Source organism: Ochotona curzoniae, unplaced genomic scaffold (genome assembly GCF_017591425.1).
Source record: "Ochotona curzoniae isolate NIBS_2020 unplaced genomic scaffold, NIBS_Ocur_1.0 contig_2210, whole genome shotgun sequence".
NCBI classification, from domain to species: domain Eukaryota; kingdom Metazoa; phylum Chordata; class Mammalia; order Lagomorpha; family Ochotonidae; genus Ochotona; species Ochotona curzoniae.
Genome location: NW_024465369.1, coordinates 23,312,302 through 23,326,979, shown reverse-complemented (window position 1 = coordinate 23,326,979; position 14,678 = coordinate 23,312,302). Strand labels below are relative to the sequence as shown.

At 47.1% G+C, this 14,678-nt stretch overlaps 1 protein-coding gene across 1 annotated transcript in view; it reads left to right on the top strand.

The window, feature by feature from the left end:
* The first annotated feature begins 10,803 nt into the window (after positions 1 to 10,803).
* Positions 10,804 to 14,678, top strand: part of PLA2R1 (phospholipase A2 receptor 1) — a 103,367-nt gene continuing 99,492 nt past the window's right edge. The window contains exon 1 of the mRNA XM_040971996.1: positions 10,804 to 10,921. Within this exon, the coding sequence (XP_040827930.1) occupies positions 10,804 to 10,921 (118 nt within the window). The remainder of the gene's footprint in view (positions 10,922 to 14,678) is intronic.

Here is a 14,678-nt window from a genome sequence, read left to right as displayed (position 1 = left end):
TGACCTCTTTCGCTGTTTTCAGAAGTGGAACATCTGGGCCTTGAACTGGCACCCATATGAGATACTGGCACTGCAGTTGGCAGCTTAATCTACTATGCTGCAGCACCACAGCCAACCCTTTATTATTTTTATTTGAAAAGAATATTAGTGGTTTTAAAAAAAACTTTCAATGTTAAATGTTAATGTTAAATCAGTATAAACTGATTATTAGATATTATATCACTACCAAATTACTTTTCAGCCATATGTTCTAAGTTCTAGGACAGTTGTAGAGCCCAAAGAATGCTAACTGGAAATGGCAACCCCTGGGAGTTTGGGTTTCCAAAGGGTGGCTCCTAGAGGCAGGCAGTAGACCTTTGGGATACATCCGCCAGGCCTTCCCAAATCCCTGTCTTCCTGTCTTCAGAGTTAGAACAGAGCCAACTGGAAATCTGGTCCTAAAGCCAGCCCTTCACCCAACTAGGACCCATATCTACCCAGCCCTTGACCATTCAGAACACAGCAGGGGTTCTGAGCCCAGATCAGGCCCTTCTCCACCTTGAAGCAAAAAAAAAAAAATGTCAGAAGCTGGGTCTGGCCACCTGGATCTGAATCCCCTGGGCTCAGGGCCCTGAATCTTGGGGGAGTTTCAAAGCTCCCTAGGTGACTCTGGCCTCTCAAAGGACTGAGCATTCAGGTTTCAGGAACCTGTGCCCACCCACTTTCCCTCCTAAGAGATTCTCCAGCCACCACTGCCCCTTTTTTCTTTTTCTTTTTCATTTTTACAGGTGCTTGCCCTTGGCCTGTATCTTCACAAATATCCAACCCGGAAGGGAAGGCAGCCGCAAGCAGCAGTCAGGCTCCGCTCACCACCAGAAACAGATACCCTCTGCAGGCCCACCGGACTCAGGCTTGAAGGACACTGGTGAGTGAACGGATCCTTCTGTCCAGCTAAGTACTCAGCATCGGGCCAACTGTTAATTACATCAAACTGATATAAATTGCTGCCTGGACTAAGGTGGAATGCTAGTTTATTAATTCACTACTGGCATTGGCCCTTAGCCCAGTGAATTTTCACTTCTTTTCCCTCTTCGCACTTCCAGCCACTGTGGGTATTATTAGTTAAAATATCCTGGTGCTGCTGAATCACAACATGCAACAATATTTTGAACATATCCAGAAGTGTTTTATAAATGGCTCAGAGAGAGTTGCTAAATATATGCACCAAATAAGCTAGAAAAATCCTATCTTCTAACATTCATTCTCTTGTCTCTGTGGAGGAATTCCTTGGTTTTAGTGAATCAAGGTTTCTTAGTGAAATGGCTTACAAGAGGAAGCGATTGGGTAGTTCAGGGTAGTTGCGTATCCTCATGGGTATCTCGTGTCTCACACATCATTCATGGTGTCACTCTTACAGTATTAGCTAACAGAGATGCACTCAGTATTTGCAAGGGTATGGATGCTGCTTGCATATTAGGCTATGGGAAAGGTACTCTATTACCCCATTTTACAGAAAGGAAGCTTTGGCAGAGTTCACAGAGCAGACTCCCATGCAGGCAGTCTCACTTCTCATATCAGTGTAATCTACATGAAGCCTGGCACATTTCCAGCCCTCCACAGTTAGCAGCTACTGAGACAGACAAGGATAACAGGATAAGGCTTTTCTCCCTTCCTGGCAATAGGCCAATTCAACTCCCATGGTTTATCTGCCTGTAAAATAGTTTTTATTTGTGGCAAAAATTACCAGTCCATACTAAAGGCTACCTTGGGTGGGTATTCTCTATGTGTCAATCACTGTTTAAAGAACATTCCAGGTATTCCCTCATTCCAGCTCTACATCACACCAATAAAACCAGTTGCTTCCAGTTGGGCTAAAAGAGAGCCAAGCAGCCACAAGCCAGGATCTGACTCTGTCTAGTCCCAGAGCCCCTCTGCCTGCCACCACTTGTCCATCTGTGCTGATAGGGCTTGCATCCTGAGATCTACGTTCCCATTATCAATCACCTCACTTTTCTGGTGCATACCACCATGACTGGTCAACATCAACGTCCTTCTCACCTTTCCCTGCCTCCAAGACAGCACACGCCTCTGCAGACGCACTGACCCCACACCACATCCGGCTCTTGGTGATGCCCAGATTTCTGCTGTTCCGGATGGAGCCAGATCTACTCACTCCCCTCCACTCCTGTCCTCCCTCCTCATTTTTAGTCAACAAATTGCCGTTTTACTTCACAAAGAAACTAGAAGCTCATGGATGACAGAACTCAAAACGCTACCAGAAGCTGGCTTAACTCTGCCCACATCTGTCATCTCCATTCCTGTTCTATGAAAGGTAGTGTCTTCCTTTCTGTAGTGATTTTGCTTCTCCTTTTCCATCCCCCGCCGAAACTCTTTTCAAGAATTTTATTCATGAGTTTTCTGAAAGCATCTTTGCTTTTTCTTCTCCAACTGTTCTTCACCTGTCTGTGGTCTACAAACAGCATAAATGGTACTAGTCATGGCATCCTATGCTTCCTTCATTTCTGACCTTCATCTATGTATTTGCAACTGAACATTCTACCACATCCTCACAACCCATGGCCCAAGCAATCATTTTTTCTCATCTTCCCACAACTTTGAGATGTTCAAAGGAGCTGTCTACCTCTGAGGTCTCTGCCTCTGGTCATCATCAAATCACCAATGTAGCTTTTGTCCCAGCCAGGAGTACTCTCCTTAAGATAATAACTCACTTATCTGTTGCAAAATCCAAGGCACATTTCTGACCTTAAATCCTTTGATCTTTCCTTCAAGTTGTTGCTGGTTTTTTCCCAGCTTGCATAATACCGTGCTTTCCCCCTACACTCTTCTATCTCTTTTAACTCCATCCCAATCTGCTCTGCAGCTGTCATTCAAGTGCTGCCCCAATGAATCTTTTGAAGTCCTTCTTCTTCCCTCCCAACCCACACTTCCTTGCTATTGCATCCATTCCTGTGACTTTAATTATCAACCACAAACAACTCCAAGTCTATGTTCACAGCCCACTTCAGACTGTGATAGCTATTTGTGAAACTTCCTCCTGGATGTCTCTACCTGGCTGTCCTATCAGATCTAATGTAACTCAAACATCTTTGACAGTGGATGGAGCCACTAGGTTGGCCATGAAATGGAACATCATTCTTTACAACTCCCTTTCACCTGAACACACCTAAGCACTAAATCCTGATGATCCTTTCTCTTAAATATCTTCTTAAAATAATTTACTCATTCATGTGGGCAGCAGAGAGACGAAGACACATGAGCAGCTAGAGCTCGCACATGCTGGTTCACTTTCCAAATGCCCACAATGGCCAGGCCTAGCCTGGGATGAAGCTATGAGCAAGAACACAGTCCAGGTCTTCCACATGGGTGGCTGTGGGGAGCGGGGTGCTAAAGCCTCTCCTGGGATTAGGAAGGGCCGTCACAAGTTGGCGGCTAGCCCGGGGCCAGGAGGCAGAGTTGGTCTCGCCAGCAGGTAAACAGGAAGTCACAGGGATAGGCTAATGCCCTTGCTGCAATTATGTCATTGCTACTGGCCTATCACGTAGTGCCAAGTGGACCCACGGGGAGAAGTGATTGGTGGAGAATGATATAAAAGTAGCTGGTAAAAGCAAGGAGGACGGACTAGGACAGATGACGGACGAACAGTCGGGGGATGGACGGAGAAACAGACAGGCAGGCAGACCACGATGAAGAAAAACTGGAAGAGAAGGACGGGCAGGAAGAAGGGTGGCGGGGAGAGGGCTGGAAAAGAGCAATACAAAAGTGGTACAGAAGCAGTAAGACCTAAGTAAGGGAACAAAAATGGAGAAATGCAGCATAAAGTACAGGAAGAAGAATGGGAAGAAGGGTGGCGGAGAGAGGGCTAGAAAAGCAACAGAGGAAAGCTAAGATCAATGGGGACAGGAGCAGTGGAGAAAAGGATTTAAATGTGGCTGGTTTTGGCAATCAGGGGTCCGGTTACGGTTCTGGCTTTTCCCAGACCCTCAGAGTATGCCTCGTTGTTTTAGTGTCACTGTTGGGACAGCGACAGGTGGCAGGGACCCAATTATTTGAGCCTTCATCTGGTGACTCCTGGGATCTGCATTAGCAGGAAGCTGTAATGAGGAGCTGCAGATGGGTTTGGAGTCCACAATCACTGGTACAACACATGGTGTCTTAACCTAGGTAGGCTAAACATCACTCTCCCCTCCATTATCCTGAAATTCACTTCTTTCCTTCCTTCAATGCCTCCTTCCTAGCCCAGACAATCGCAATAATTTCATCCAAACACTGGCAGCAGCTTCCTAACCCTTGAAAAGCGCTCATCTCCATTCTCCCTGCTGTAACAGGAACATTCTTTCTAGAATGCAAAATACAAATCTGGTCACAATGAAACCTCCTTAACAGCCTCTTTTTGGCTTTAGTATAATAATGTTCTTGACATAATTTTGGACCTGGCACTAGCTTCTCCGTTTAGTCAACCCCCCCAAACAGCCCCAAGTCCTGGTGCCATTCCTAAGTAGCTACTGTTGAGGTTTATTAATTGTGGAGATCTACCCCCGACCCAGACCTCCAAATGTCTGAGGACCCTGAATCTCAGACGTTCTGGGCAGACTGAGAATTATGAAGGAAGTAAAATCCCTGCGGAGACTGTGGGCCACCTTGTTGACACAGTGTGCCTGGGGAGGTGAGAGGCGTCTTCACTATCATTTATTTCTTTAACAATTATGGCCTGAACCCATCTGTTAGATTTTTTTCCTAGTTAGATCTGTTTGTTTACCGGTATTGGTTCCTGCAATTCATGTTTACTTACCCTATTGCCTGGGACCTGGTAATTGTTTTCCAAATCCCTTGTGATCTATTATTGGAGTAGCTTGTATGAGATTAATTAGTTACTAGTAACTTTTATCTACCTGCTTGCCCTGTAAAAATTGGTATAAGTTGCCCCAGAAAAATTCAATAAAGTATGCATTGGTCCATCTCGCCTTTGCATCCTCTGTGTCCCAAAGTTCTCAAACAGACATCACACCTCGAATCCCAGTCCTCACTAGAGGGACCACCAAGAAGCTATTAATATGCATTATATACCATATATTAGTATTTATTTTTCAGATTTTAGGTTAATGGAATTGTAAACTATGCACTATTGTTCTACCTACCTGTTTAACTCTGCATACATATTTTGAAATATAGCCATGTTGTTGCAGGTATGTTTGTTTTATTCTATTGCTGAGTAGTATTCTCTATCGTATGAATGTTCCATCACCTATTCATTCATCTCTAGGTGGTCTTCTAGTTTGCCCACCTCTAGGTGCTGCTTCTAGTTTGGAGCTATTATGAATAAACCTGCAACAAATATTCAGATAAAAATCTTACACGGATGTGCACTTTCATTCTTCTTGGGTAAATATCTAGGAATGAAGTTGCTACATCATATGGTAGTTGCACTAGGATGTACAGTGTTCCCTACAAGGTCATAACAAGGCCTTTGAAGATATGACTCATTGAGACAGGGACATATTGGATTATAATGGACCCTAAATCCAACGATGGCTGTCTTCCCAAGCAGATCAAGGAAACAGAAAAAGAGACACCCATGGAAGGCAGTCCGATGAGGGCAGAGTCAGAGCAGTGATACAGCTCCCAGCCACACAGCATGACCACCAGCAGCTAGTGGAAGAACTGGCATTCCCCCTCAGATCCCAGAAAGGACCCACATGACCAACCTTGAAGTCAGAGTTTGAGCTTACAAAACTGATAGAACGAATTCCTTTTCGCTTAATGCTACCCAGCTGACTGTAGTACTTTGTTAAGACTGCCTAAGGAAATTAACACAGCCCATGCATGCCATTCTGCTTTTAAGATCTATGTTATTGGGGACCGGCGGCATGGCCTAGCAGCTAAAGTCCTCGCCTCCCACATGCCAGGATCCCACATGAGCACCGGTTCTAATCCTAGCAGTCCCACTTCCCATCCAGCTCCCTGCCTATAACTTAGGGAAGCAGTCGAGGATGGCCCAAAGCCTTGGGACCCTGGACCAGTATGGGAGACCTGGAGGAGGTTTCTGGCTCCCAGCTTCAGATTGGCTAAGCTCCAGCTGCTGTGGTTACTTGGGAAGTGAATCATCAGACAGAAGATCCTCCTCTCTGTCTCTCCTCCTCTCTGTATATCTGATTTTTTTTAAAGATTTATTTTTATTTTTTTTTTTATTGGAAAGGCGGATATACAGAGAGGAGAGACAGAGAGGAAGATCTTCCGTCCGATGATTCACTCCCCAAGTGAGCTCAACGGTCGATGCTATGCCGATCTGAAGCCAGGAGCCTCTTCCAGGTCTCCCACGCGGGTGCAGGGTCCCAAAGCTTTGGGCTGTCCTCAGCTGATTTCCCGGGCCACAGGCAGGGAGCTGGAAGGGAAGCGGGGCTGCCGGGACAGAACCGGCGCCCATATGGGATCCTAGGCGTGCAAGGTGAGGACCTTAACCACTTGCGCCACCGTGCCGGTCCCTGTATATCTGATTTTGCAATAAAAATAAATGAATCTTTTAAAAAAGATTTATGTTATTGTATATATTTAAAGAGTATAATAGGATGTTTTGATAAACACAGGGAAAGGATTATAATAGTTAAACAAGTGAACATAGATGTTGCTCTCCTTAGCTACCTTTCTTGTGAGTAATAAAAATCCCCAAACTTCACTCAGCACATTTTCAGGATTCATCACAACAACTACAGTCTACATGTTATGCTTATTCATTCTATATAGCCGCTCTTCGACCTGCTTCTCTTTATTTCCTTTTCTCTGGCTGATAATCACCATTCTACTCCATTTCTATTCATTCAGCTTTTTAAAATTCCACATATAAATGATATCATGCAGCATTTTTTTTTCTGTTTCTGGCTAATTTCACTTAGCATCATGTCCCCCAGGTCACTGTCACTGTCACAAATGGCCTTCTTCTTTGTAAAGGCTGAATGGTATACTGTGCACAAGGACCCATCCTGCCCTGTCCTCCATGGCGTCCTTAGAAACAGGACAAAGACTGAGGACAGAAAAAAACCTGTTCTGGATGTTCGTTGTTGGCTCTCTAAGCTCACGGTCTGCAGTTCTTAGCGCTGTGCTCTGGGAAGCGGACTTTTGCAGCCTTCCTGCCCCAGTGAATCCCTGCTGAGTCAGTGGGAAGGGATCAAACGGCCAGCAGACAGGCCATGTATTCTCCCAGCCTGCTTCCTGCTGGGCTTCAGTTGATGGTAGTTGCTCTTCTGTGCAAGTGAGGGTACGGCTCTCAGTGGGCTCCAGTCACTACTCTACCTGGAGTCTTCAGCCCAAGTGTGGAAATGACCACATCCAGCTCTTGAGGAAACCAGGTGCTTCACTGTCCTATTCTGGCTCCCTTTCTCTCTGCCCATGCTTAAATCTTCACTACAAACTATGGGCTCACCCTTTTCTTGTAGGAACCTTCATTCACACGGTGCTTCAACTATTTGGCTATTGTGGACCCTAACCATAACCCACACACTAAATTGTTTGTGAGGATGGTATTGGTTTTTTTTTAAGATTTATTTATTTGACAGACTCACAGTAAGAGGAGAGTGAGGGGGAGAAATGGAGAGATAGGGAGACAAAGTCTTCCATCTATTGGTTTATTTTCTCCAATGGCTAAAATGGCCAGAGCTGGGCTAGGTCAAAGTCAGGAGCTCTGTCTGGTTCTCCCATGTGTGTGTAGGGGCCCGAGTACTTGGACTGTTCCCAAGCACATCAGCAAGGAGCTGGACTACAGAATTGGAGCTGCTAGGTCTCTAACCTGTGCTAACATAGGATGCTGGCATTGTGGGTGGCAGCCTGATGCCAGCTCCATTAAATGAGTTTTTAGTTCCTGAATTCTCTTTACTGTTTTCAATAAACATAATTTAGGTTGCTAATGTTTTCCTCAAGGTTCAAATGACTCCAAAAAGTATATTCCTTTCCACTTCCTTCCTTCCTTCTTTCTCCCTCACTGCCTCAGTAAAGAGTCTAAGCAAGTACCAAGCATGAAGAAGTGTACTGCCCTGGAGATCAACAGTTAGAACACAGCCAGTTCTTTAAGGAACTTATAGTCAGGTGTAGGATAAGTATTACACTGGGACGATGGCTCAGGGCTTTGCTAGTGGGGGCAGAGACTCCAGCACCTGCCTGGAGGCCAACATTCTGCAGTCCTGCTCCTCTTGCTCTTGCTTGTCATATAACCCATTCGACACACGCTTGTAGCTCCCTAAAAGCAAGCTTTGACAACATGTCCCTGTCCTGAGCACTCTACACTCATGCGCTCATGTGCTACAACACCACTCTGAATACTACCAAAAAGTCAGCAGACCTTATCACCTCCACCAACACAGAAGCCAACCAAGGCTGAAAGATGCTACGCAAGAAACCTGTTCATGTGCTGTGTGGCATCCACCTGAAACACGCATCCGCTAATGATCACTTTTCTCCAAGGCTGAAAATCTCTCCACCTTGGATTTCCACCTCAAAGCCGCAGTGCTTCAGGAAGAGATGAAAAACCTGTGCTCCTCCCGGAGACTTCTAATGGCTGAATAGGAAATGTGGTGTCGGCAGGCCAGGAAGCTGTCGTCACCTCTCTTCATTACACTAATTGCTCTGAAGATGAAATACGGCCTGTTTCCCCTCTCCTTATCCTACCGGCACACACAGCTCGGTTGCATCAGATCATCATCTGCTACAGGACAGGAAAGGCTTTTTCATTTTGCCCTCATTATACAGAAGACAGAATGACAGCCCATAATAGGTGATCGATTCACCACGTTCCACTGCAGGTGGGAGGTGGCCCGTGTCCTAGGGACTGACACTGTCATCTTTACTACCTTTTTCTCCCAATTCTGTGCCATCCTAGAACCATGTCCTCCCAGGCTGCACACATCTGAATGCATCTGGCCTTCTGCACCCATTCCAGCTCCTTCTGGTCTCTGTGCCCTTTGCCCACACTGCCCCGATCTGAATATCAAGGCCATTCTCAGTTACCTAATTGTGATGCACGAGTTGTGCCTACCGGCCAGGGCTGATTCTGCTGCATGGGAGATGTCCTGATGCTGAGGCAACAGGAGGGATCTGCATGAAGTTTAGGAATGAAGTCCACGTATTTCACCTGCAAAAAGCACCCCTTTTCTGCATGTTAGCAGCAAGGGAGGCTGATTTCAACAAATGCTCATGTAGCCTAGCCTCAGTACACACACCTGTCACATCCTCTCAGTCCACCTCTCCCTCCTTCCCCCCTCTGCAGCAGCTCCTCACCCCTCACACACACATATTCATCTGTGCCCAGCTTCCACTTTCAGGAACAACTCCACAGGGCCTCATCTCTTGCCATGCCATGCACCTGCAGCTTCCAGACCAGGAGCTTCCTGCAGACCTCAGAAGTGAGCAGGGGAGTTTAATGATGTGATCTCCTTACCCAACAGGGGTCATGAATCTATGGATAATGCTTTTCTCTTGTGTCCTGGAGCAGACAGGGCTAAGATCCTTCGAGGGGGTGAAGCATGGGGTCAGGCCCATCAGGGCCCTCCTTTTTTATCTCACTCTGACCCTCGACCCAGCACCCTGTGGAGCAGCCAGCCTAAGCCCGGGAAAGCTGATCATGCTGGCTTGATATTAACTGAGAAGTAGCTGAGAAAAATTACATCTTCTAAGATCCTATCTTTTTTTTTTTTTAAGTTTCCTTTTGTTTTCTTCCTCCCTCTGTGTTTCATTAACTAACTGCCAAGGTCCCATGTAGGAAAGGCCTTATATTAGCCTGTTCTCATGCAGGTTAAATGAGCCTAGGATTGCACTACTTATTTCAAGGACTGTGATGGGAATGACTGCATTGCAGTTGGGGGCTTTCCTACTTACTGGCTTGGGGAGCAAACTGGATTAAACAGTAACTTAAGGGTAGAGCTTTTTCTTGTTTTTTTTAAAGGAGAGAGCAGGCATGGAGCCAAAAAGTTAAGACACACCCCTACCCACATTCAGTCATACTGATTCTTGGCTCTGGCTTCTAATTCCAGTTTTTCACTAACCCCACCCTCACCCCGTCCCCAAAGCTGACCTTGAGAGGCCCCAGTGAGGGCTCAAGTAAAGGGGTTCCTAACACACACGAGACCTGGGTTTCTTCAGCCCTGCTCAACCTCAGTTATTTAGGAGAGGAGTGAACCGGAGGATGTGAAAGCGCTCTCTGTGGTGCACTCTTTCTCAAATACTGAATAGTTTAAAAACATTCAGAAAAGTTGCTCAAAGGGAAGAACATTGAGGCTACTCGGGAGCAAGGCAGGCAGCGCCCCTGGTGTCTCTGCTTTTGTTCGGAGGTGGAGTTGGAGAGGCTCCCAAAGCCCAAGGGCTTATCCGGCAGCTCCCGTTTACTCCCAGCTGCCCGCAGCCAACCTCACGGTGTTTACCAGAATACGCATGGTTTGCAAACCCAGATGCCAGACTCCCTCTCCCTGAGCTGCTCAACTCGCTGGATCCCAATTCCTTGCTGGCTTTTCCCCAGGAAGAAAAGAGCAGGGCTGGGAGCGGGTGGAGTTCGGAGCGTGCACTCCCCTCGTCCTCTCCCTCCCCTCTCCCCACCCCGGAGGTTGGAATTTCTGGGATGGGCTGATGGGTCGCCGCCTCTTCTTCTCCAAACCGGAGGAGGGAGGCGGAGATCTTCTGAGTATCTGCACCCTGTGGCCACAGGGGTGGCAGAGTGTGTCTACCTGCGCAGTGAGAGGACGAGGCCCTGGAGTCGGAGTGGCTTAGGCTGTGGCTCCGCTGGCACTAGGAGCAAGGACGTGCGGGCGGCGTGCCTAGTGGTTAGCGATGCTGCAGCCGGGGCTGCTGCTGCTGCTGCTGCTGCTGCTACTGAGAGTGCCATGGGGCTGCACTGAGGGCGCGACGGAGACGGGGTTCTCCCGTGAGCAAATCCTCCAGTGGCTGGGTGAGTGTTGCAGCCGGGAGACCAGAGCCCCACACGCCGGGCGGGGGCGGGGGTGGTTGGGCAAGAATGGGAAGGGGAGAAGCTGGGGGCTGGTGGCGTTTGGGGGCAGCATAACTGGAATCTTGAGAAAGTGTCCTGTAGCAAGAGCGGTCCTGGACGCCACCCTAGCCTCGTAGTCTCCTGGCCTCTGTGTAGGACCAGGGTTGGGTCCATCCAAGCACCAGAACAGAAAAGCTGTTTCAGAATGAAAACAGGATTGTTTACTCGTGATCCTCTCGAAAAGGTTTCCCCTGGTAAAGCAAGTTGCAGCGGAATGAGCCAGGCCAGGTCCCTGTGGGCCTTAAAACTTCATCTTTATTAACCCCTCTGTGGTGAGGGCAGGGTACAGACAGAGAGGATCCCCCTAACCGTCCAGGAGCTGGAGCAACTGGCACAAATTATTCCCTTAGCAATGCAGTTTCTCTGGGCTGAAAACAGAAAACAGGGCTGCAATGTCCCTAGGTCTAGAAGCTGGCCTGGGTGCACACAGATGGACTCTGTGTGCCCTAAAGGGACAGATAGGGAGAGGCTTCTGGCTGCGTGTGTGTGTGTGTGTGTGTGTGTGTGTGTGTGTGTACTAACGACCCAGGAGGAGCACCAGGCACCTTCCTTTCTGCTCCGCCTGTGAAGAAAGGGGAAGGAGGGACAGTGCCTTTCCTGCCTGTGCTCACTCATTTTTCTTTCCCAACACACCATATGTACACCTTTGAGGGGGTCATTTCTAGACCCTCTTTCCTGGCACCTACCTGGCAGGCATTCAGCGGTCAGGTTACATACCATCACACTCCTTATTCTAAAGGAATGGGAGGTCTGACAAGCTCTTCTTGTGATCAGGTCAATAAAAAGTTGTTCCTGTAGATTTACATCTGAACCAACTGCGTGCTCCATTTCCACCAAGCGTTTACCCTGCAATAACTCTTCCTTTGCCTTTGAAAATCTGCGCCTGTGATACCAGCATCCCACATGAGCTCCACCCTGTTATTGCTCCATTTCCCACCACACTGATTGAGGGAGTGTTCCCCCTCCTGGGCCTCTAATCCCCTGTTATTTGTGGCCTGCTTGACTGCACTCTTAGCAGACACAGAAAGTTGGTCACAGTGCACACGAGGCATGTGTAGGTCAATGAGCTGTGGGTTAGGGGACATGAGTAGGGACCCAACAGAATATGCCAATCATCTTCAGCTTGGGCAGATAAAAATTTGAGTAGGATATGACCCTGTCCAAGAAGCAGAGCAGGTACAGAAACAAACATACAGTTGCCAAACAGTAGGTAGGTGTTAGAATAACAAGGGATGCAGAGGAGGCTCCTAGCAGGGCACTGTTTTCTGAAAGGATAAGTAGGTAGTTGCCTAATGGGAAAAAGCCTGTCTCAGAGAACCTATTTTATGTACAAAGGCAAGAGTCACATGTCAGGCAACAACATAGGAGTGATCTACCATTCTGGTTGGGCGCTTCTGGAAGCAAAGGAGAAAAGCCCTTTGGATGTCAGCCAGGCAAATGTAGAGCCAGTCAGTAGTCAGTTCCAGGGTTAAAGGCAACTAATTGAACAAGTTCTTTTGTGCGACCAAGACTCCTGAAAATTGACCAATGAGAAAAAGCAGTTACTTTCTCTGTTGCTGTCTGGGACTGCATGATGTTCCTGGTTCAGATCTCCTTTCTGCTGACTGGGTTCTTCTGTTTCAACTTGGAGGACATTTCTTGTGTGGCTATCTCAGCTTGCTGAGAAGAGCCCCTTAGTTTTCTAGAAGAATCTAGCTACCTGCTCCATGTGCTGGCCAGTTTCTGGACTTTGCACTTGAATCAGAGACCTTCCCATGGCTAAATGGACATGGCAGGGGGTGAGAGGCCCACGGTGCTGATGGAGTGGATCCCTAGGCAGGACAGAAGGAAACGACACGCATCTATATTTGGAAGCACGAAAGAGGGAAGGAAGAGAAGGGTTTGGTTGGCGGCCACCTGCTTTTACAAATCCAGCCTGGTCAAATGAATTGGGCATCGCCCTTACTTTTGGATAAAGAAAATCAGATCAGACATTAAAGTTTGGGAATGTGAGATCAATTTTGTACTTGTAGGGGGTAATTCTGGAAAGTAGTAAAGGATCATCTGGAAGGTTACACCTGAGCTAGATCAGTTTCCATCATAATATTTTAGGGAAGAAACTTTCAAGACATTTCAATGAAACTTTTAAAATAACAGACTCCATGCAAGTTAGGAGATGAAAGAAGTTGTAGGATAGGAGGCATAGCAGTCATCACATTGTGGATGCAAGTTTGCAAAAATTCCCAAGTCTCTTCTTGGGAATGAGCAGATTCAAGATGTGGCTGGCTACAGGCATGGTCGCAAAGATGGAACAGTGTCCTCATAGAAGAGTGAAGAACCAGATCAATACCTGAATTGAAAGTTTCATTTAAAAATATCCTAGTCTATATGACACATAGCTGACTTTCTTCTTTGTTCCATTCTGTTTTCATGTTGTCATGCTAGGCAAGATTCACTTAAGGCATTTCATGACCATGAATGAACCACAGCATATAGTGGAGAAAGCTCAGGATCAGAGTGTTGGGTCATCTGTGTGGAAGTTCAAAGCTTTGGTATTGGAATGGACAGTGGAATCTTGCTGTGGTCCAATCCATTGGGCATGCATGGTACAGCAGTTCAGAATATTCCCCAGGGCTGAGGAAGGTGCCAGTGTGGGTAAGATTTCTGAAGGGAAGGCTACTTAGAGCCATGGCCACAGGTGGCACTAGGCAGGAGATGGGGCTTCCATCTTTAATACACTGGTAAAATGTCCCACTTTCTATAAAGGTTTATTTATTTATTTACTTATTGGAAAGGCAGATATACAGAGAGAAGGAGAGACAGAGAGACATCTTCAGTCTGCTGCTGGTTTACTCCCCAAGTGGCCACAATGGACAGAACTGAGCCAATCCAAAGCCAGATGCCAGGAGCTGCTTCTTTGTTTCCCATGCGGGTATAAGTTCTAAGGCTTTGGGCCATTCTCTGCTGCTTTCCCAGGCCACAGGAGGGATCTGGAATGGAAGTGGAGCAGCCAGGACTTGAACTGGTGCCCATATGGGATCCTGGCACTTGCAGGGTGAGGAGTTAGCCACTGAGCCATTGTACCAGGCCCAAAATGTTCCTGTAATGCTCCTAACATTTTCTAATGCCTGGGGAGTGGTTATTCCATGCTGCTTTATTATAACACATTGAATCCTCATCCTACCTATGTAGGTGTTACTAATAGGTAATCCTATTGTGACAGATGAGGAAGGCTTATACAGGAACTTGAAGTGAAGGGATTCGCGTCAGCCACTCAGCTCTTGGAAAAGGATCCCTGGATGCTGCTGAGATCCCATGACCTATCTCATTCTGCTCCACCCCTCACCCCCTGCATGATGGCAGCATGTGATTTAATTTTGCAAGAGGAAGAACAGGAAGGCAGCCTCTTGCTCTCATCATGTCCAAACCCCTGCACTTCCACATGTAAGACTGAGTATTTTCCTGAGGCAAACATGTGAAGAGCTACTGACTTGTTTCTTGTCCTAAGCAATTCTTACATCCCTAGGCAATGAGCCATTTTTAAAATCTAGAAATGTGGAATTTGGGTGAAGGCAGATAGTGTCAGATAGTGAGAGGGCTGCCCTCCCCGATCCTAAATCATGCCAGCCACCTGGGCTTGGCTTTTGTCGTCTTGCCTGGCACCCCCAGTCTCTCTTCC